This window comes from Neolamprologus multifasciatus, chromosome 8, assembly GCF_963576455.1.
Source record: "Neolamprologus multifasciatus chromosome 8, fNeoMul1.2, whole genome shotgun sequence".
NCBI classification, from domain to species: Eukaryota; Metazoa; Chordata; class Actinopteri; order Cichliformes; family Cichlidae; genus Neolamprologus; species Neolamprologus multifasciatus.
The window spans coordinates 23,416,054-23,438,011 of NC_140446.1; the positions used below are offsets into that span (position 1 = coordinate 23,416,054).

The 21,958-nt window shown below is 39.8% G+C and overlaps 1 protein-coding gene and 1 long non-coding RNA gene across 2 annotated transcripts in view; both read right to left on the reverse strand.

The window, feature by feature from the left end:
* The window catches only part of pemt (phosphatidylethanolamine N-methyltransferase), an 85,949-nt gene that overhangs the window by 18,768 nt on the left and 45,223 nt on the right, over window positions 1–21,958 (reverse strand). The window contains exons 4-5 of the mRNA XM_085171588.1: window positions 19,630–19,775; window positions 5,549–5,660 (exon numbers count right to left, since the gene is read on the reverse strand). Coding sequence (XP_085027714.1) covers window positions 5,549–5,660; window positions 19,630–19,775 — 258 coding nt within the window. The remainder of the gene's footprint in view (window positions 1–5,548; window positions 5,661–19,629; window positions 19,776–21,958) is intronic.
* LOC146513137 (uncharacterized) lies at window positions 9,845–19,623 on the reverse strand. Its single transcript, XR_014875893.1, has 2 exons — window positions 10,682–19,623; window positions 9,845–10,109 (listed from the first exon to the last, which is right to left on the reverse strand). It is a non-coding gene; the product is annotated as an uncharacterized LOC146513137 (long non-coding RNA).

The following is a 21,958-nucleotide window of genomic DNA, read 5'->3' on the forward strand; positions in this document are numbered from 1 at the left end:
CACACACATACATATACTGATACTGATAAGCACTCACCGACGCATCACCCTCCCTACCCCGGATCCAACGCCACCTCCAACGCTTACCTCCCCTCTGATGTGGACATTGGGTCAGTTGGAGGCGCAGTCGAAAGATTGCAGCGGTCCCAGATCAGATGTACACACTGGAACTCTTTCCCATGTTGCTTGTCTGTGTTTATTGTGCTATGGTGTGTTGATATCTGTGCATTCCTGTATTATCCTTCTGTGTTACACATTTCGATGTTTTTTTTCCTCGCTACCTAGCCTGACCTGTCTCCCCAATGTGATGTTTGTGTATTGTATGTACGGTCGGCAAGGTCTGTCATCTCGGTTGTGGGCAAAAGACCTGCAACTGACAAATAAAGGCTATCTCTCATCTCTCTCTCTCTCAAACTTATTTCAAAAAGTGTTACATTTACTTTAAAGACAAACAGTCTCTGTTTCTGATTTGTGTCACAGTCTTCACAGTTTCACAACTACCTGATCAAAAGCTGGCAAGTATTTGCAGACAAGTCAGTGTTTTCCAAAGAAACTATGTGCAATCACGGTGACCTGCTAGCAAGCAAACCAATCACGAGAAGGTTTTTGGTTCGACCCCATACACCTTTTTGTAACCAATTTCACCTGGCGACAGGCAACAATCTCCAGTAAACACTCTCGAGCGATCAGTGAATAATTATTTAATAATCATCATTAACTCAGCCACAAAGTAAAGCTACAGATCAGGGTCGCACAGTGCTGAGGCAGATAATGTGGAAAGGTTGCTAATGCTCTCCAGACTCAGACCTTTGCTGGTATTACCTTCAACACAAACACTGTGGGATGGGAGCTTCATGACCTTGGTTTCCATAGACTAGCAGCTCCTGTAGTTCTAGTCTGTTTTTTTGTCCATATAGGGTATATATATTTAAGGGCTTATTGGGGGATGACAAACAGGTGGGCAGCACATATGAAAGTACTTAACAACAGGTGAAAACAATATAGAGAATCTGAGAAAGACAAAGAGAGGAAGCGAAACTATCAGGGTACAAAATACATCAGATTTTCTAAGTAAAACAAGAAATAACCAAAACACACTGACACAGACATGGTTAACAATGTCAAGAGGACCAAGGTGACAACAAAACACAAGGAGGCACAAACTGCTACTAAAAATAGTCAAGGTGTTAAACAGAACACAAGAGATCACAAAACGTTAAATGGTAGAATAACCATTAGAATCAAAATCACAAGAACTAAAACTTCTAATATACTAGAATATGAAACAAGAAATCAATTCAACAAATACCAGACTAATATGACAAAACTAAAAACTATTAACCAAGGATTAAAAATATAATGAAGACAAAACAAAAAAAACAAACGTAGGAGCAGTGAAACTGCTTCACGCTGCATTTCAGAGATTTATGATTACACACTGCCTCTGCTGGGACACTCTCCACATATACACCAAAGTAGGAGCCACAGCTGTAAAGCAACAGGCTAGTGCACAGTTGTGTGATTTTGCCAGAAGCAGAGAGTGACCTTCTGAAAGTCAGTGTTGTTGTTCTCTCTTAGTAAAAAATAATAATCCATCCCACAAGCATAACACATGACTGCAGTCAATGATGCAGCTAAAGAGCAGCATTCACCACACTTTTTAATCAGCTGGATTTTACAGTTGTAATAAAACAAATGATATTTACTTAGTTCTTATAAAATGTGAGGAAAAAGAGGGAGTCACAGAGGGGTACTAGCTGATATTCAATGCTCTTTAAGCAGCTGGTGTTCTGTGTACGGTGAACTAATGTGGACTAAGTTGTGACAGATGATGATGATGATGATACAGACTGCAACTCCAACGCTATGCCATCAGAATGTAACAACTTTTGAAAATTGTTATTCCAAGTCATGAGGGCAATCAGGACACCAACCCCCTACCAAATAATTCAAACTCATAAACATTAGTAACTGTTTTACTAAATACACTGTAGCTGCACTTTAGCTGTTTTTGGAAAAAGCCATGCCATGACCGCATAAATGTGAACACAGCCCACACAGATAGAAATGCTGGCAATGGAGTAAGAAAGTAGTGTGGACTTGTAGGTTCTAAATACAGTCATCACGCATGTCTAAATTAAGCTGAACTCTGTGATTAGAAATGTAAAAATTCAACTGCATTTCACTTGAAAATTAAATTTCATTCCATTGCAAACCTCTGGTACCAGTGCTGTAGCAGCATCATCATTGCAGACAGTCACGGTCATAAACCTGAAGGAAAATACGAGGGCAATCCCAAAAGTAAGGTCTCCTATCATTTTAGAAATACAAACAACCATTTATTTTCCATAATATTAACATCATTTTAAAGCTTGAAGACTTATTTATTTCCCACTTTCTGTGTGGAGTTTGAATGTTCTCCCCGTGTTTGCGTGGGTTCCCTCCGGGTACTCCGGCTTCCTCCCACCGTCCAAAGACATGCAGCTTGTGGGGATAGGTTAATTGGATAATCCAAATTGTCACTAGGTGTGAATGTGCGAATGAATGTGAGTGCGAATGGTTGTCTGTCCCTGTGTGTTGGCCCTGCAACAGACTGGCGACCTGTCCAGGGTGTACCCCGCCTCTCGCCCTATGACAGCTGGGATAGGCTCCAGTGCCCCCCGCGACCCTGAAAAGGATAAGCGGAAGCGAATGGATGGATGGATGGATGGACTTATTTATTTTTCTAAATAATCGCCATTTCGGTTGACGCATTTTTGTAGACGCTGTAGCAGTTTTACAATGCCTATGTCATATCCGCTCGCCGCCGTCGCTTTCCGAACAAATGTTCTTTCAACTTTGGGAACAGGTCGTAGTCACTGGGTGTGAAGTCCGAACTATAGGGCGGGTGGGTGATAAAGTTTCAACCAAAGTTTTGCAGGAGAGCGAGAGATTGACGGGAGCCACGTGGACGCGTGTTGTCATGGAGAATGCTTACGCCCTTGCTCGGCATTCCTCTTCTCCAGTTCTGAAATGCCCTTCTGAGTTTTTCCCCGTGTTTCACAGTGCCTGTCAGCATCTATTGTGGTCCCAACAGGCAGAAAGTCAACCAACAATGCCCCATTTCGGTCCTAAAACACAGTTCCGCACTGCGCGCAAGAATTCTCAACGACACTGTGCATCAAACTGTTGCTCTCCTGCAAAACTTTGGTTGCAACTTCATCACCCACCCACCCTATTGTCCGGACTTTGCAGCCTGTTCCCAAAGTTGAAAGAACATTTGTCCATAAAGTGATTCTGCGGCGGTGGCGAGCGGATATGACATAGGCATTGTAAAACTGCCACAGCATCTACAAAAAGCCATCAACCGAAATGCTTGATGCATTTTTATGTAGAAAAATAAAAATAAATTATGTAGAAAAATAAATAAGTCTTCAAGCTTTAAAATGATGTCAATAGTATGGAAAATAAAAGGTTGTTTGTATTTCTAAAATAATAGGAGGACTTACTTTTGGGATTGTCCAAAATTAGCTTTATGTTGTGGATACATACTTGGCTCTATATGAAAAAGAAACTGCTCTCTGTTGTTAAATCGTGATTAACCTGATTACTGTCAGACCAGGTGAATTTTAAAAATAAGAAATCAGAAAAGTAGAACAAAGTGAAGTCGTTTAAAAACCTCAAAAAGCAGTCACATCACGATCTAAAGAAACAGCTGAGATATAAAGTCACTGACATTTTCAGTCTGGAAAGGGCTACAAAGCTAAACTCCAATGAGAGCCATTAGCTACAAATGGAGAAAACTTGTAACACTTGTTACCTCCCTAGAATTCCGGCTGACCAAAATGACTCCAATAGCGATTAACGACTCATCCAGGAGATCACAGAACAATCCTGAACAACATCTAAAGAACTACAGGCCTTACTTGTCTCGGTTAAGGTCAATGTTCATAATGCAACAATAAGAAAGACACTGTGTTATTTTTCGTCAGCAGTGGTTTTCTCCTTGGAACTCTACATGGATCCCATTTTTGCCCAAAGGCTAATTTCAAATTTGCTATAAAGCATCTTGATGATCCCCAAGACCTTTAGGAAAATATTCTGTGGACTGACGTGACCAAAGTTGAACTTTTTGGAAGGTTTGAGTCCCGTTACATCTGCTGTGAAATGAACACAACCATTCCATAAAATGGAACAACAATCACGGTACCAACATGGTCATAGTGTTATGAATGGGGCCTGCTTTGATTCTTCAGAACCAGGACAACTTACTGTATTTATGGAACCAGGAAATCTACGCTCTATCAGAAAATCCTAAAGAAGATTATCTGGCCATCAGTTTATGCCCTGAAGCCCAACCCCACTTGGGTTATGCAGCAGGACAATGACCAAAAAACACCAACACCCACCACATTTTTGAGTGTCGAGGCCACTTGGAAATGTTGAAAATGAACCTTTTGTAGTGACTCAGACAAATGCTTGACTTAAGGATTGGATTGGCATGACCTTAAACAGGATGTTTGTCCTCAACCCCAATGTTGTGTGCTGCTCATCAGCAGTGACAATACAAAAAATAATTTCTCATTACACAGACTGACATATTAAACATAACTGATAACAAAATTCATAACAGGTAGTTCTTTAATATTTTAAATATCTTAAATATTAAATTGCTTGCTGGCTATTACTCATGTCAACTGAGGTCAATGAACTTTGACATGTTCATCAACTATCTACAACGTTTGCACTTTAGGTCACAAGAGACTGCAAAGTTAGCAGATAATTTTCTAGGGCTTATTACTACAAATGATGCCTTCACATGAAAACAAACATGACTTATTTTGGATGAGAAGTCTTGAAGACCATGACTGCTAAAGATAGCTTCCTGCTGACTATCGACAGGCAATGTGATATTGGGTATTCTGAACAGAACAGAGCAGGCTGAGGCAGAGCATGCTATGATATTTCGGCATATATAATAAAGTTGCATCAAAGATAGAGTTAAAGCAACTGTATGAACACAAGTGAGAGAGATATAGAGAGAAGAGGTGGGAGTGAGACGAGAGCTGAGAATAGAGGAGAGAGTGCAAATTAAATCCAGAGCAAAGAGAAAATGGGGCTAAAATTTGTCATAAGAGAAAAAGGACTGAAGATGAGGCAACACTTGGAATGGAGTCCGTATAGCTCCATGAGAGGAAGAATGGGAGGCTAATAGCTTTTCGGCAGCTGGGTCTTCAAAAAGAGAGTGCCTGCCTAGCAACTGCACACGCTGAGCTCGTAGCAGCAGCCTGGTCACAGTTGTCATAGAAACAAGCACACGTAAAAGTTTTTACCGTATGTACAAAGAGCAGTTTGCAACTTGAGAAACATTTAAAATTTTTAGGTTCCAGGTTATTATCTGCTCTTGCTTTATTTAGAACGACTTTTGACGTACATCAGGGGACTCATTTATTAACACGCCACAAACTCCTCTGGTTATATTTGAAACAAACATATTGCACACACACACACACACACACACACACACACACACACACACGCACACGCACACGCACACGCACACACTTACATGAGTGCCAAGCCGAGGTAGTTAGCTGTGCTGCCCCAGTACATTGGGTTCTCTGTGATGTTGAAAGGAAAGCCTGTTACCTTCTCATCCATCAGAATTCCAAAGTAGTCACCTGGAAAATACATAAAAGGACAAAACCTGTGTTTCATAACTTCAGTCTGACAGTTTCTTTTTCTTTTCAGTGATTCAGGAAACTGGAGTCTATCCCAGTAGCACTTGGCAAGAAGCAGAAAACATTTCTAAAGTGTCCAAATTTCAGTTCTACATCATCTTATCAACTAGTCCCTAGTAGACATGTATTCAGTCAGCAAAGCCCTTTGGACTTGCACAGCGTTACCATGGTTTCTGCTATGCCATCAACTGATGTCTCGTTTTCACAATCCTACCAGACAGATTTTGGACCTGCTTATCAAGTCTACGATGATTTTTGACATGTACCTGACAAAACAACGCAACACTAAAGTCAGACTGAGGATACACTGCCGGGAACATGACACAGCTCTGTTAATGCTGCAGTGTCTGGGTGCTGTGCGTCACCTGGCTGTTATTGGTGTCAACAATACAACTCTATGGGCATGACTTCATGTGTAATCTTTGGACTTTGATTCATAGCTTTTGGTGACCTGTTTTAGCAGAAATATGTCCTTAACTTTTAGTAATGGGATTTTTTTCTGACAACCCCACTCTCAGCAATGGCAAAGTGTATGGCAGCATAGTGCCTTAGTCAGAGATGAGACCCACTGATGGGCACTCAGTGATTTTTTTTTTTTTTTCCTCCTAGTACACTAGTGCCTAAAAGCTGGCCTCACAAAGATGTGTTACTGCAAATGGGACTATTTTCTGGTTGGCGCCACTGCTTTGTATTTACTGGTGCATCAATCCAGCTGGCTCTCCTGACAATTTTGTCACTGCAGGAAGATGAGGTCAGTACCACACATCATGCGTATAACATAAATCAAAAAGCTCCATGTGCGCATGCGCATATATATATATATATATATATATATATATATATATTAGGGGTGCAACGATACACAAAATTCACGGTTTGGTTCGGTTCGATACTTTGGTGCCACGGTTCGATATTTTTTCGATACAAAAAAAAATGTTCATGCCTTTTTAATTTGTCATTTATTAAATTTTCACGGCACATTCTACACCACATCTCTGTGCGTTCATCATTTGTTTGAAGCCAGCTCACCTCCTGCAACCACTTTTCAGAGAATATGGCTTCTTTTGTGGTTCGGACTCCTTCTAACATTTCTTTGGAGGTGGAGGAACACCAAAGTAATTGCTCAAAGGATTTTGCTTCTTGGACATCTTTATTAAGAGTTCTAAACAAATGTCTGTCCTCCTCCTGAAAATCTTATGTACGCAAACACACGTTGCAACTTCTTATCTTGTGCGCGTTTTTTATTTTGACAGCGAATGCGCACCTGCGGACCACTTATGTGCAGCCCTGGTTATTTAGCTCGTCATATTGCAGCCACAGAAATTCTTTTGTCCATGAAACCATAAAGCTGCACTTTCTTTTTGCCTTGATTTGTCATAACGTTTCCGTTTTGTGGTAAGCTTTTCTTTGGCTGTCACTTCTTCACCCTGACCTGTCTTATTTGGCTCAGCAGAACTAAAATATATATCCTGCTGCTTTTACACGCGCACTCACATAACGCTCAGCGATTCTCTGCGCGATCAACCTCTCACATGTTTAAGCTGCGGGAGATTTCACTTGTCATGTTTGCATAGTAAGCTAACAATTGATAAGACGATGTCAGAGGAATTGGTGGATATTATCATCACTCACCAATCAGTACTGTCGCTCTCTATACACAGTTCGCGCGATTGCAAAGTGAAAGCAAAAAACAAGCGCAAAATCAAATGCGATTTCAATATGTCACATTGACAGTGGCTCACCGATGCCAATGACATAATTACCCAGCTACATTTCCGAAAGAATGCAAAAGCATTGACATATATTTTTCCTTCCTACGATAGGCCGACGGGCAGGGCAGAGATTTTGATTGAACGGTATTGAACCGTTCGGTACAGTGCTTTTGGTTTGCATATGTATCGAACAATACACAATTTTTAATTTATTTTATCAACTTTTCTTCTGACGATGCCGTCTGTGTTGAGCGCTCAGTGGATCTGCGTTCGACTACTCCGCCTAGGCTGCACTGTCGAGCGCAGACCCACTGAGCGCAGGGCAAGCTAGCGAGACAGAAGCTAAGCTCCTTGCAACATGGCAAATTGAACCTCCCCCACCCTAATTCAGAGCTGGCGTTTGGAACTATTTTGGTTTTCATGTGACGTATGACCCTGAAGGTAAGGGCGTCATGGACTAAAGTAAAACAGTATGTCGGATGTGCAACGCAATGCTCAATTACATTGGTGGGAACTAGTGCGTTAGCGCAGTTAGCTCGTTAACGTGTTGACGTCGTCCAGCCCCACGCACGGGGTGATCCGCGGTAGCTCGTTAACGGAGATTTGCCGTGTTGTGGTGTTAACGGCATTTCAACGAGATTAACGCTGACAGCACTAGTGGGAACACAACGAATATGACTGCACATTTACTCCGACATCATCCTAGTGCAAAGACAAGTGGAAGCAGACAAAAACAACAAGCACGCATGCTACAAACTTTACCCGAGTCATTTAGACAGCCGTTAGCACATGATTCTCCATATAGGGACCTGATATGTTTAGTATGCTGCTGAGAATATAGCCCAGAAGAAGCGTATAGTATAGCTTTTATTTTAGAAAGAGCCATTTCTCTGTAATAAACTCTCTTTTTCCAAAGATGAGGGATTTCTCAATCAGATAGATTTATTTATTTTTATTACTTTGTTGTTTCAGCAACATTAAATTTAAAAACTGTAGTTTTGAGTTAAAATATATATTTATAATTTTAATAAATGACAAATTAAAAAGGCATGAACATTTTTTTGTAACGAAAAAATATTGAACTGTGACACCAAAGTATCGAACCGAACCGTAAATTTTGTGTATCGTTGCACCCCTAATATATATGTATATATGTACTATTGGCGACTGTTAAGCCTTTGAGTCGCCGAGCAGCTGAATAGGGGAATAATGTTGACGCGCCCGCTGTTTGAAACGTAAGTCAAAGTTCCAGATTAAAACTCCTTTATTTGTTATCAAATCCTTAAAATCCGTAGAAAAAACAGTGATCAAAAACATTCTAAGCTTGAGCGATCAGCAAAAGTCGACTTCCCCCATCACCCACTCATTCACAAAAATTCCCTCGGGACGTGAACAGGTGATATAGCAATCACTATTACTATTACCGACACCACGTGACCCAAAGCTACGCCTATCAACAACATGTACATGTAGGAGTGGCTATCAAACTTAGAACTCCTCCCTATGATGCCTGAACTTTTTTTCACCTGTAATACGATTATATTGTACACAGTATTGTAAATATGGCAACATATATTGTTTGTACTTTATGCAAGTATTAGGAAAATATCCTGTCAACAACAAAAATCTGACAGCTAGTGTAACATGTCATCCTTATGTTGAGTTAGATGTTAATTTTCTGTGAGACCACTTTACCAGTAAAGACACTCTGGAGTATAGCTTGATAACTCTGACGCCGCCTTTTCACACAGGGCTCACGCTGGCTGTCCACGAGAGTTAGCCATCCCACTTTGTTGCCCTTTGTCATAAATGCAGATGCTGAATAAAAGGAGCTGTTGCTACAAAATTGACCCAATCATGTTTGTTCATTTGAAGAAACTGAGAAGACATTACACAGAGGTCACACTAGCAAACGAGGTTAACTGGTATCCACTAGGAAAGCAGAAGACAAGATATATCCTTTCCATTTGGAATAGAAACCTGTCCCCATCCCGGAGTGGACACTCTGCCTATTCTGAGAGACATGGCCTCAAACTTTGTGTCCTTTACAAGCTAGAAGTCATTGTCCACCAAATCTGACACCTACACAGCAAATCCAGCATGTCCAAATTAACACTGTCAGATTTGATTTCAACACTTTTAAAGTGTCTATATGGGTCCACACCAGAGAGTGTTAATTTAACTCTTTTTGGAGAGTTGGTATGTTAACTCTGATTTAGTGTTAAACACCAAATCTCTCTGGAGTTGATAATTTAACACTTGGTGTTAAGAGTTTATATATTAACTCTCAAAGAGTATTTTAGCTCAACTACGTAAGAGTTATCTTCTAATTAATTCTAAAAAGCGGGAATTTTACTGTTCTGAACTTCTAGAAATTTCTTTTGGAAATAAACATTTACTAAAAAGACGCAATGGTTTTTGAAAAACATTTATTCTGAACTGTGCACCACAATTTCAAAACATTTTCTAAAGATGTAACAGTGTACATGTTCTCACTTTCATTAGAATTTTGTTTATCAAAAGGTCTGACATAGGTGAGCTGGTAAATGCAAATAACAGCATTCTCATCACTTATTTCAATAAATACAAAATACAATATGCATGTCCTTCATTCATCACTTTGTGGAACTTCAACGCACTTCTGCTCTCCCCCATATTCCATCTTCACAAGCATATCCTATGTGGAGAGTGAATAAAAAATAGTTGACACTAATTAATGGCACAAATCAATTGAAGCACAGTAAAAAAAAAAAAAGGAATCCTTTTTGAGCCATTACTTGTGTAAAGTATTTTCCCAAAAGACAAGGACACAGACAACAGGTAATACTGAACTAAATGTAAAACCTCAACCTTTTTCATTTTTACCTAAACCGTGTGCATAAAACTCTGGAGGGATCTAAATGCTAACGTAGAACCCAGTCAGGACATCTGCTACTGCTGTTTGCTCGTTTTTTATGGGAGATCGTTTTCAGGCTTCAAGTAGCACCATTATACCAACATTTCACATTCTAGACATTAATTTAGGTGTATTTGACCAAGAAATTTGACTGAAAATTCACATGCAAACTTTTTTTCAAGGCTGTGGTATTTGCCCGCAAACAATACCTTTCAGCTAGCTAAAACAGAATATTATGCTATCAGCGAGCAACATGGCTAATGCCTTTCACACAGCTTTGTCTCAACTCCAAAGAGCCACAGAAGTAAAAGCTAATAACAATAATTGAAACAATCTTTGAAAACATGACTTACCAAGCATGGCAAACAACTCAAATATGTAGAGCAAAATGTTCTGAAACGGCTTCACTTCAGCTTCGATTGGAGCCGTGCTGGGGGCGGAGTCTGTGAATTTACTCTATTAGTGTCATAGCCCCTGTAGGAGTTCAGAGTTAAGAGGTCAAGAGTTAATGTTTCCATTGTAACACCTCCAGATTTGAAATAGAAACACTCATTTTTAACACTCGATTTTAACTACTATCATTTTACACCTCAGAGTTACATTAAAAGAATGTGACTCTACTTAGAGTAAAATTAACTCTAAGACTACTAACACCAAAACATTTAACACTTTTGAATTTGCTGTGTACCGCCCTCAGCTTGAAGTCCAGGACTTATTGCTTAAAATGTGAATCAAGATCTCACTACATTTGTACTGCATAGCTCCAACAACAGGCCCAATACATCTTATTCACAAAGGCATTTGAATAAGACTGTATAAAGAAGACTGTTGAATGCCCTCTCCAGGTCCTCAAGACACATCTAGACTGGTTGGGTAAACTCCCTCGCACCCTTAAATCTCATAAGAGGATAAAAAGCTGGTTTAGTGTTTCATGACCAGGAGAAACTGAAAAATCACTTAGACCTCAGAGGTTTAAATGTTAAAGCCATTTTGACATGTCTCTCTGATACTTTTGCCATAAAATAGAGGTGTCTGTTAAACAAATGCATGTCTGCGAGTAAAATGTTAGTGAGAGCAGCTAAACTAGGTCACCACTCAAAGTAACATTAGCCCTTTAAGGTCTACTGCGTAAGAAATACTGCACACGAACTTTTTCTGACCCATTTTGGGAATTAAATGTAACAGGGCATGAAAATTCTAATATTTCCCTTATACCCCCCTCATACACCCACACACACAAATATTTACACACACTTACATGCAGACTCCAGTAGGTAACACTGACCTGCTGAATTGTGTCCAAGTTATATAACGATTTTCATAATGTATGCTCATTTAAACGCCACAGGTAGAGTTGGATTAAAAAAAAAAAGATTATATAAACAAATTTCTTGGTTTTGAATAGAAAACCAGCTGTAACTGTCTGACGGAACAATATGCTAACCTCAATTTTTGACTTTCAAAGTGACTATTGTTAACCCGTTTAGATTTAAGAGCTCCTGCGTCACTGTCGTTTCAATACGGTTATGAAATTAGGCAATTTGGATTTGGTGGACAAGCAGCTGCAATAACTGTGGTAGTCTAGAGGTTAAAGATGTGGGTCTGTGATCAGAATCAACAGGTTAACACCATGTGTAATTTGATTTTGTTTGGATCATTGTTTCTAACCTTGTGCCATCAATTTGAATCATCAGGTCACCGTGACTCAGGGGGATTAATATAGAGCATATAAGACATTGAAACACAACATACACCCACAGGCTATGTCCTTCAGTATGTGTTTGTTTATGTGGGTGGAAGGGCAAAGGGAACATGGTGGAACATGGAGATCATACCGAAACACACAATTAAAATCATCTTAAGAGTGAAACACATATATGTAAACTTACATAGACAGAAACTTTTAAATTAATTCAGATTAATCAGTTGGGAGGAATACAAAGATCTTTATTATTTGATTAACATTTAAAACTCTTCATAGTTTTTGCCCTGTATATCTCCTGCTGCAGTCACACTAGACAAATGGTGGTTTGAGACCACTTGGAAATGGTTGATTAAAAGATGGGAACTAGGTCTGTGACTACTTGCAGTCAGCTGCTGTCTTCAAAGTATACTACCAACCAAAGCAAGGAGGTTTTTGCCAACCAGTTGCGAACCACATGTTTTTCACTAATGACAGGTGGTTGTCACTGACTGGACTGTAGACCTGTGTGCAATCATTTGATTTTCCCAGCAAGTGCCATCAATTACCATTACCCACTCAGAATTGGTCAGGGCGTATACATTTTACCCTCATGCCCCAGTGGTTGTCAGATGGATGCAGACTTGTTTGTAGGCCTCTGTGACTGGGGCCTTATTTACCTGATTCTACATTGTCATCGTAATTATCACACATGCAAAATGGTGGACAAGTTAGCATCATCTGGAAAGTGGCTGTAAAACCTCAATAGGAACAGAACCAGCATACAGTTAGTTTGTGCTGATGAATGCAACTTGTGTAAAATGGGGCACTCAAATCGACTGAGGTTGACTGCAAAATTTTGTCAATCTGCTGGCACTTATGAAATAGACAACAATTATATGAAAACCTTCACCTCTCTGTTTGACAGTGCTTACAAAGCAAATGGAAAGTGGTCATTCAAAGTTTGAGGATGTTGCAAGCATAACCTCCTGGTGAACTGTTGGTCACTGCAACTAACCTGTAACTAGTCTTTACGCGAAAAACATCAAGGCAGTCGTAGAGCAGCCACCGCATTTTCCTTGTCACTCGTCTTGCTCTTCGATTTTTTGTAATCATCGAGTATAAATTGCGAATATTAAGCTGTCTGCATGTAATCCCCCCTTCCCAAACGGAAAAGTTTCTACCTGGCGCACTGCGCTGAGCATGTGTGTTGATTTCACAAGGAGGATGCAGAACAAATTGCAGAAATTTGCAAAACATGCCGTAAATCTATTGCTGCTAAGGGTAGCAATACCACATATTTATTCCACCAGCTGAAAGGTCATCCACTGCCATATTAACACTGTTTAAAATTCTGCATGTCAACGTCTCCCCACACACCAACAAAAATGTTAAATAAACCAGTAGTGACTCCTATGACTGGTCAGTAGCTTTTTTTTTTTTTTTTAATTGTCGCCATCTACACTTTTGTTTCTGTAATTTGAGGTCATCACATTTTTGTATTTTACAATTTTTATACATTATAAGCACAAAAAGCACCTTTTTAATTTTTAGTTGTTTTATTTTATCTCATTAATTCTTGCTTGATGTCCTTTTTTATTGCTGCGATCTTTTGTTTTCTAAAGGTCTAGTGTTGACCACAGAAAGAGACTTACTGTGACGCTATTGTCATTTGTCGAAAACTTCTCAGTTTTGTGCAACCGATGGTTAAAAAATGGTTAAAACATTTCAGTTCATTCAGATTTTTTGTATTCAAAGTAGAAAAAAAATTGAATGTTCGATTTGAATGAGTATACCAGTGCAATTTTAGGCAGGTTATTTAAACATATCGTGATATACAGGGTGGGCCGTTTATATGGATACATCATAATAACATGGGAATGGTTGGTGATATTAAAGTCCTGTTTGTAGCACATTACTCATCACTATATGTGAGGGGGCAAACTCCTCAAGATGGGTGGTGACCATGGTGGCCATTTAGAAGTCGGCCATCTTGGATACAACTTTTGCTTTTTCAATAGGAAGAGGGCCAAACAGTGTGGGAGCATGTTGACAGAGAACAGAACAAAAGAGACATCCAACATCCAAAGAAGAGCTTTAAATGTCCTTGAAGACGCCTGCAGAGCTGTTCCTTAAGACTATTAAGAAATTACAAAAAACTTTCCCTCAGGAAGTTCAGGCTGAGTTGAAGAATAAATGTGGTCAAATTATTGACTTTCAAGCTCATTATAATTGTACAAACTCTGTTTTTGCTTTATACATTGTATTTAATGTATGTTTGGACATGTTTAAATAAACCACAACATGTTTTTCTAGCAAAATATATAAAGAAATGAGGGACAGCTCAAGGCTTTTGCACAGCATAACCTGTATGACCTGTACATAGCACAGCAGTCAGAGAGAACTCTGAACAATATCCTTACAATATAAAGCACCATCTGACATACAAATAGGCATTAGGGCTGGGCGATATGACCCAAAATTCATATCTTGATATTTTTTAGCTGGATGGCGATATAAGATATATATCTCGATATTTTTTTTAAGCCATAAAGTAAGAACAAAAAGAGAGTTCTTAGTTAAAGCTGTTTCCCAGATGTCACACAGGCACTTTTATTAACATACAGTGTAGGTGTACATGAAAAAATTACTCCAAAATAAATTATGAGCATTTATTAATTAATAATGCTCCATAAATAAAAGAAAACAATGTTGTTTTTGTGCATAACAAAAAGCTCACAATTGTGCAGTCAAAATGTAAACTAACAGACGCTGAGCATAATAACAAAGAGACAGATTTCACAGCTGCTCTATTTCCAAGTTCTACTGTGTGACTGACAGCCTGAAGTTTGAAATCATGACTCTGAACAGGTGCCATTTATGGTCCTTATACACACAAAGTATGGTAATATTACGTTGAAGCACAGTACGTATTACTCCGCAGCTCCGTAGCTTACCAAAGTCGTACTAAAACATTTTTTGACAGATTGCTGAGCGCCGTGTTCCACATAAAATCGGTTCGCGGTCATCAAGCACAACCAGAATTCATACATAAGGTGCGCTGTCAACTTTTGAGAAAATGAAAGGATTTTAGGCTGTGCAGCCCCTCTGGGCTGCATGGCGTTAGTGTGGTTAGCTCGTTAATACGTTGACGCCCCCATCGCATGGGGCGATGCGCAGTAACTCATTAACCGAGATTTGCCGTGTCCATCTTGTCGCTGCCTGCAGGTGAAGCGATGGGGGAGGAGGAGTTGTGTTCAGTGGAGGAGAGAGGCGAGCCAGAGTAACGTTGCGTAGAAACAAAAGCAGACAAAAGAAAGGCAAACTTGCGGCTCCACAAGTAGGGATGGGTATTGATAAGATTTTCACGATTCCGATTCCATTTTCGATTCTGTTTAACGATTCGATTCTTTATCGATTCTCTTATCGATTATTTTTTTTAAAAAAAAGGAGAACACTAAGGTCGATTAGCTTAGATCTTTGTTTTATATCTTCTCTTTGAACAAGATAGAAATTTAGGAGTAACATGGCCTTACAAACCCAACAGTGAGATCTTAACAGATCCAACCTATGGCTCTTCAATGGGGTGTCACAGGGTCCCCAGGAAAAAAAAAATTGTGAATGTAAAATAATAAAATAAATATTCTTCTGTAGCAATTACACAAGAATATCCAATAATGTCCCTGCCTACAATTAAACACATTCACTTACCGAAAATCGGGGGCATCTGCTGTGGCAAATGGGTGCAAGCCTTTTACCACAAACTTAGTCACTGCTCGGTGACATTCGTCTATCCTGGCCTGAAAGGAGACGCTACCGGTAGACTGCAGCGACAACTGCCAGCATCTGAGCCAGCCAGACTCTGTCTGTCTCATCATGGTCACCTAAATGCACAGTAATGGCAGGTTTTGTAATAAGGCAGATCGCACTAACATAATATGCACTGTTAGTTGATTATTTACCTGCCGTATTAACGGGAGAGGACGTGCAAACGTTACCGCTGCTGCTGGGTTGAGATTCACGAGTCCGGAGCGGAATTAAAAACACGACATTCATTTAAGGTCATCGTGTGTTTTGTGAGCAAATGCTTTTGCATATTCGTAGTGTTTCCTCCCTTAAATGAAATATCTACTTTGCAAGTATTGCAAGTTGCGCTGTTGTCATCCGTTCCCGTAAAGTATAACCAAACTTTTTAGCGTTTGAGCCGCCATGTTTCCTGCCAGGTAAATGACGCTCCGCAACGTGGTGACGTCATTCGGGGCGACTGGAATCGATAAGGGAATCGTTTGCAAAAATGGCAAACAATTCCAAGGAATTGAAACAGTGGGAACCGGTTCTCAACAAGAACCGGTTTTCGATACCCATCCCTATCCACAAGTATAATTATAACGTAACATATACTATATCGATATAAAGGATATTGTCACATCTTATATCTCGTATAAAAATATATCAATATTTTTAAAAACTCGATATATCGCCCAGCCCTAATAGGCAATAGAACCATAAGCAGTGAGATCCACTGCTTCCCATTGTTAAGTGACTGATAAGCTGACCCTGTTCTCTCGCTCATTTAGATTTATACTGAGTCATGTACCTTTTCTGGATACAGTATCTTTAACTATTACACTGGGAAACTGACAGTGACCTCATCTCTACAACCTTCAAATTAAGGCAGCTTCTCTGGGCTATAATTAGACGAGCTGTACAAAGGCCAACCTGTGCCATTAAAAAGTAAAATACTCACACTTCCCGCACTAATTGATAATGATCTCAGCATGTCAAATAAAGAATGACTGTGTTCTAATGAATCGCTGGATGTACTTAATTCTTCATTTTCACTCAGCGTGCCTAGCTAATCTAAACAGAAGGTAAACAAAGCAATTTGAGCAAATGAACTTTAAAATTAAGATTCATCTACTGTGTCTAACTACTCTGTTTTATTGTGAAACATACAATTTAAAAAGAGTTTTCAGAGCTCTCTATGCAGTCTTGTGAAAAATGAATTGCATCCCATGATTCAAGAGCTTCAAGTAATTGCTTCTCTTTATGACTTTATCAGTCTATGACATGGTTACGGAGGAACAGATAAACATTCTATTCGATTCACTTTATTGTTACTAGACAAGCAGACAGGCAGTACAATGAAAGTGCAGAGAACACAGTAACATGCAAGATGAGATAAAATTGTTAAATTTAGGGAAAAGAAAAGCATTTCTACACGTCACCAAACTGCCAAAGATTTTATAGACATTTTGGCATATCATCAATCAATTTCCCCTGCTAATTAATTGCATTTGATTAACTGCTTATCAACAGGGAGTTTACACTTATTATTATTTATTCATGTGCATTTGATTAGTAATGCCTGGCTGCTACTTACCCCCCATCCTATGGAGGCAGCCAGCATGTCCATAGTTTTTCAGAGGACTGTATGCACAAACATCAAATGTAACAGCAGCCAGACATGTGGCTTTTACTACTGCTTTTTATTTGAAGGTATATTGAAAGTTGAATTGTTCCTGTTTTATAACTGCAAAATTTATTGTTCCAAATGGTTGGAGAGTGAAACCTGCAAACAGCGTTTTGCGACCAGCTTGTCCACTCTGAATACAAAGTAGACTCCTGTTATCACACAGGCACATTCCTGGCACGTCCTGCTGTTCCTCCCGCCTCCCTTCTGTTGTCACAGATAGTGATTAGTTTGAAGCGGAGTGATGGACTGAGGGCATTTCAGTGCACTGATGGACAAATATGCAGAAGAAGCTCAGACAATCTGTCTGGTTCTTGAAGATGACTCATTTAGTCGACTGACCTAAAAAACCAGAAGCTACTGCATGGCAAATGGTCCTGGTAATCTTGAGCTCATGTTCATTTGAAACAATGCCTGCATGTGTTCAGGAGTACATGGAACAAAAACAAAGGTGTTTGTATCAGAAGGAAACAAGAAGATATTGGGACACGCCATATGCATGGTTATGAAAACGACTATATTCCTAGAAATATGTTGGGGCGCATGAATTGTTCAAATGTGTCAGAGTTCATGTGTCTTTACTTATGTAGAGACATGAACTACATGTCCTCTTTTGCATTTTCCTGTGTCTCATGTGATCCCTTAATGTTACTAAAGGCTGTTTTATTGTAGCTTTCATGTACAAGAGCACAATGTGGTGCTTTGTTTGCTCATAGTTTGTAAAGTTTATAGTTTTATAGTTTGTAAAAAAAAAGATTTTATTATAATTAATGCAGTTAAGTGAACACAAAACAAGTGTTTAAAGCCATGCTTGGGGTTGTGTAATGCTTAACCCTGAGCAAAATTATAATTTATGGTAAATGCTAACATCTGCATGCTATTATAGCCACAATCTCACTGATGCAGCAAACTGGTTCTGAGAAAGGTGAGGAGCCATCTCTGTTTTGAGCACACTGACTGGGACATGTTCAGGGAGGCTGCAACAAATGGCAACCGCACCAACTTTGAGGAGTAAACATCATCTATGATCAGTTACATCAGCAAGTGCATCAATGATGTCACTGTGTCCAAGACTATCACAATACGCTCCAACCAGAAACTGTGGATGACTGCAGAGGTGTGTGAGCTGCTAAAGACTTGAGAGTCCGCCTTCAGAGCAGGCGAAAAGGCAGCCCTCAGAACAGCGAGGGCCAAACTGCATTCAACACAATCATTCCTGAGCAACTGGATCCTGGACATTCTGACGGAGAGACATCAGTCAGTCCGGATCGGTAATAGCATCTCCAACAGCACCACACTGAGCACTGGAGCCCCTCAGGGCTGTGTGCTCAGCCCACTGCTGTTCACTCTGCTGACTGTGCAGCAATGCACAGTTCGAACCACATCATCAAGTTTGCCTATGACACGGCTGTGGTGGGTCTCATCAGCAAGAGCGATGAGCAGCATACAGACGGGAGGTGCAACAGCTAATGGTTGGTGTAGAGTCAACAACCTGCCTCTGAACATGGACAAAACCAAAGAGATGATTTTGACTTCAGGAGAGCACGGAGGGATCACTGTCCACTTAACATCAATGGATCCTCTGTGGAGGTCGTCAAGAGCACCAGATTCCTTGGTGTTGACTTGACGGAGAACCTCTCCTGGTCCTTCAGAACCTGCTCCTTAACTAAGAAGGCCCAACAGTGTCTCTACTTCCTTCCTTGCACTTGTACTATGTAGTCATGTGTTGATTGTCTGTTATATGTAGCACCATGGTCTTGGAGGAACGCTGTCTCGTGTACTGTATCACTGCACATGGTTGAAATGACAACAAAGCCACCTGACTTGACTTGACTTGATAAAATTCTGATCGTTAGCATCTGATGGTTGGGTTAGCATGTTAACAGCCAGTTAACAGTTAAAGAATTGTATTCAAAACTACAAATGTAAACCATTTAGTGTCACAAGAGGAATCACCACAACATGGGATTCACCCTCTGGGAACAACGGCAATCAAGCGTCTGCTGATATATGCCAGTCTGGATAGATGCTTACAGTTTAAATCTTTGTTCTTCAGTGATGTGTACAGTATTCTTTAATAGGAAGTTATATTTAGACTAAAATTATTTTTTGTCCATTTAATATCTGACACTGTGTCTGGGACTCACCTAGGAAGGTTCCGGTGAATCCCAGAGCGAGGAAGCTGCTCACTACGAGAAGGGTACCAAACACCATAAGAGCTATCCCAGCGTAGAAAACCTCCGTCCTCTCCATCACCTCCCACCTGGCCTGGGCCTTCATTGCCACTGTCATACTACAGAAAAAAAGAAATCACAAGTGACCAGGTCCCATTATGGTGAATATAGTGGTTATATACACAGTACAGCAAAAGCAGAAAAGTAGAGCAATTGCTTTATTTAAGTCCTGTATAATACTACCATAATATCCTAAACTTAGATCCTGAATATACAGTAGTACTATACTGTATGAAACAACAGGGAGATTAGCATGCTGCTGCAATTGCAAAACAGAAAAGTTTGGGAGTGGAAAGGTTTGAAGCTTATCTCCTAACAATGCACCACTTCAAGAACACAGACACAGCCAGTACAATAAAGACCAACGTAAGGGCAGCACAAATTGGAGGGTTGGAAGCAAGCAGTTGTAACACAGGTGCAGCTGTGACCTGTAATGTCACAAAAATAGAGTATAAGGACAGGTTTAGATACATGTTCTTTTTCTGGAAACAACATGGAAATTCTGTGGGAAAACTAGATATGTTCTTAGAGATGCAATCACCTGCCAGACAGCTGCAGATAGTACTAACAGCTGCTACCCCCCACCCCCACTTGTTGTGACTTTGTTAATAACAAACTTGTTGTCATCTTATACAACAAGTGTGTAACAACCATGCAGAACACATCATACTGGATGTGGCATGCTGTGTGATGCTCTAGGTATTATAACTGAACACATAATAATGAAGAACTAATGTCTTGCAGCATTTTTTTCATGCTAAAAAATAAGATTTTGCTCTTGTACATAACATTAGCGTATCTGGCTTCAAATTTAGTAGCACATGTAAAGTACCTTAGCCATACCCACTTCAGCAGCTTAGTAAGCTGCTGAAGTGGGTATGAATCCGTTTCCTCTTTCCACTCTTTTCTATCTCCAGTGGCCCAGCCTTAATCTACATCTGTCCGAACAATCTAATGGTTCAAAGCTGTTGTCATCAGGTGTTTTCTCGAGTGGTTTCTCAGAATTATACTGTAAAGCTTTGACCTTACTTTATAAGGTAGCCTGACAGTACTTCTATGAAAGCCTACGCCAGCTGCCATAGACTGAGATGCAGGATACACTCTGGACAGGTCGCAAGTCTGTTGTGGGGCTAACACAGAGAGACAGACAACCATTCTTTGGTTGTCTGTCAAAGACAGTCCAAAGACAGTCCATGTCTTTGGACTGTGAGAGGAAGAACGAGTACCCAGAGAGAACTGACGCAGACACAGGGAGAACATGCAAATTCTACACGGAAAGGCCCAATGGTGGCTAGATGGTGGTTTCAAACCCAGGATCCAGTGAGGCAAAAGTGCTGACGCCATCATGCTGCCCTTACTCTGATATCTTTGAACAGAAAAACATCCAGAACAAGAGTAATGCATTAAAGGTCTATAATTTACAAACTGTTCCACCTAATTATCTCTAATAATACTTGAGAACACATTTTCATTTCGCTTCTTAATGTCCCCAAAATAATTTTGATCATTTATCGAGCTAGTCACCGACTGCAGGACTGGTAGATGATGTGAGGGTTGTGTGTCGGGCAAGTGTGGTCGTTGAAACCTTTTTTATTTTGCATTTTGTGATTTCATACAATGTTTGAATGAAGAGTTTCTAAAAGGATGAAAGGGTCTTTAAAAAATGCTCCACTGGGTTTTTGTGTTGCCTTTATGAAAAGATGATACTAGCAGAGTTCTGACTACGAATGCAATTATCGATTTCAATTGTAAAGCATTCACAGTGAGACTTCATTTTTTTGTCCACAGACCATTACCACTTTAAGTGCCACCTGAATAACTGTTCAGACATTGTTTGCTCTATGATTCATTAGAAGCACAACTTCCATAAACATATGTGGACAATTCATATTAATACATGAACACCATTCTAAAGGGTAAAGGCAAGTTCATAATACTAAGGTAGGGATACTGACTAAACCACTCCTTACTTAATGCACTGAGAATCACTAATGCAACATTTATACATTATGTAACAAAGTATCAAATACTTATAGCAGAGCTGTTATTCTCATTTTAAGCTGTCTGGTTTTGTTCTTGGAACATACTAGGGCTGTAGGGTCACATGATTCACAGTTTTGTCTGAAACCAAGCATTTGGCTCATATAGTCATAAAAAAGAAGGTAAACCTGTTTTATATTTCTAAGGGTTTAAATATCCAAACATAAGATGAAATCATCTGGTCCTTAGCAGGACTCAAAAT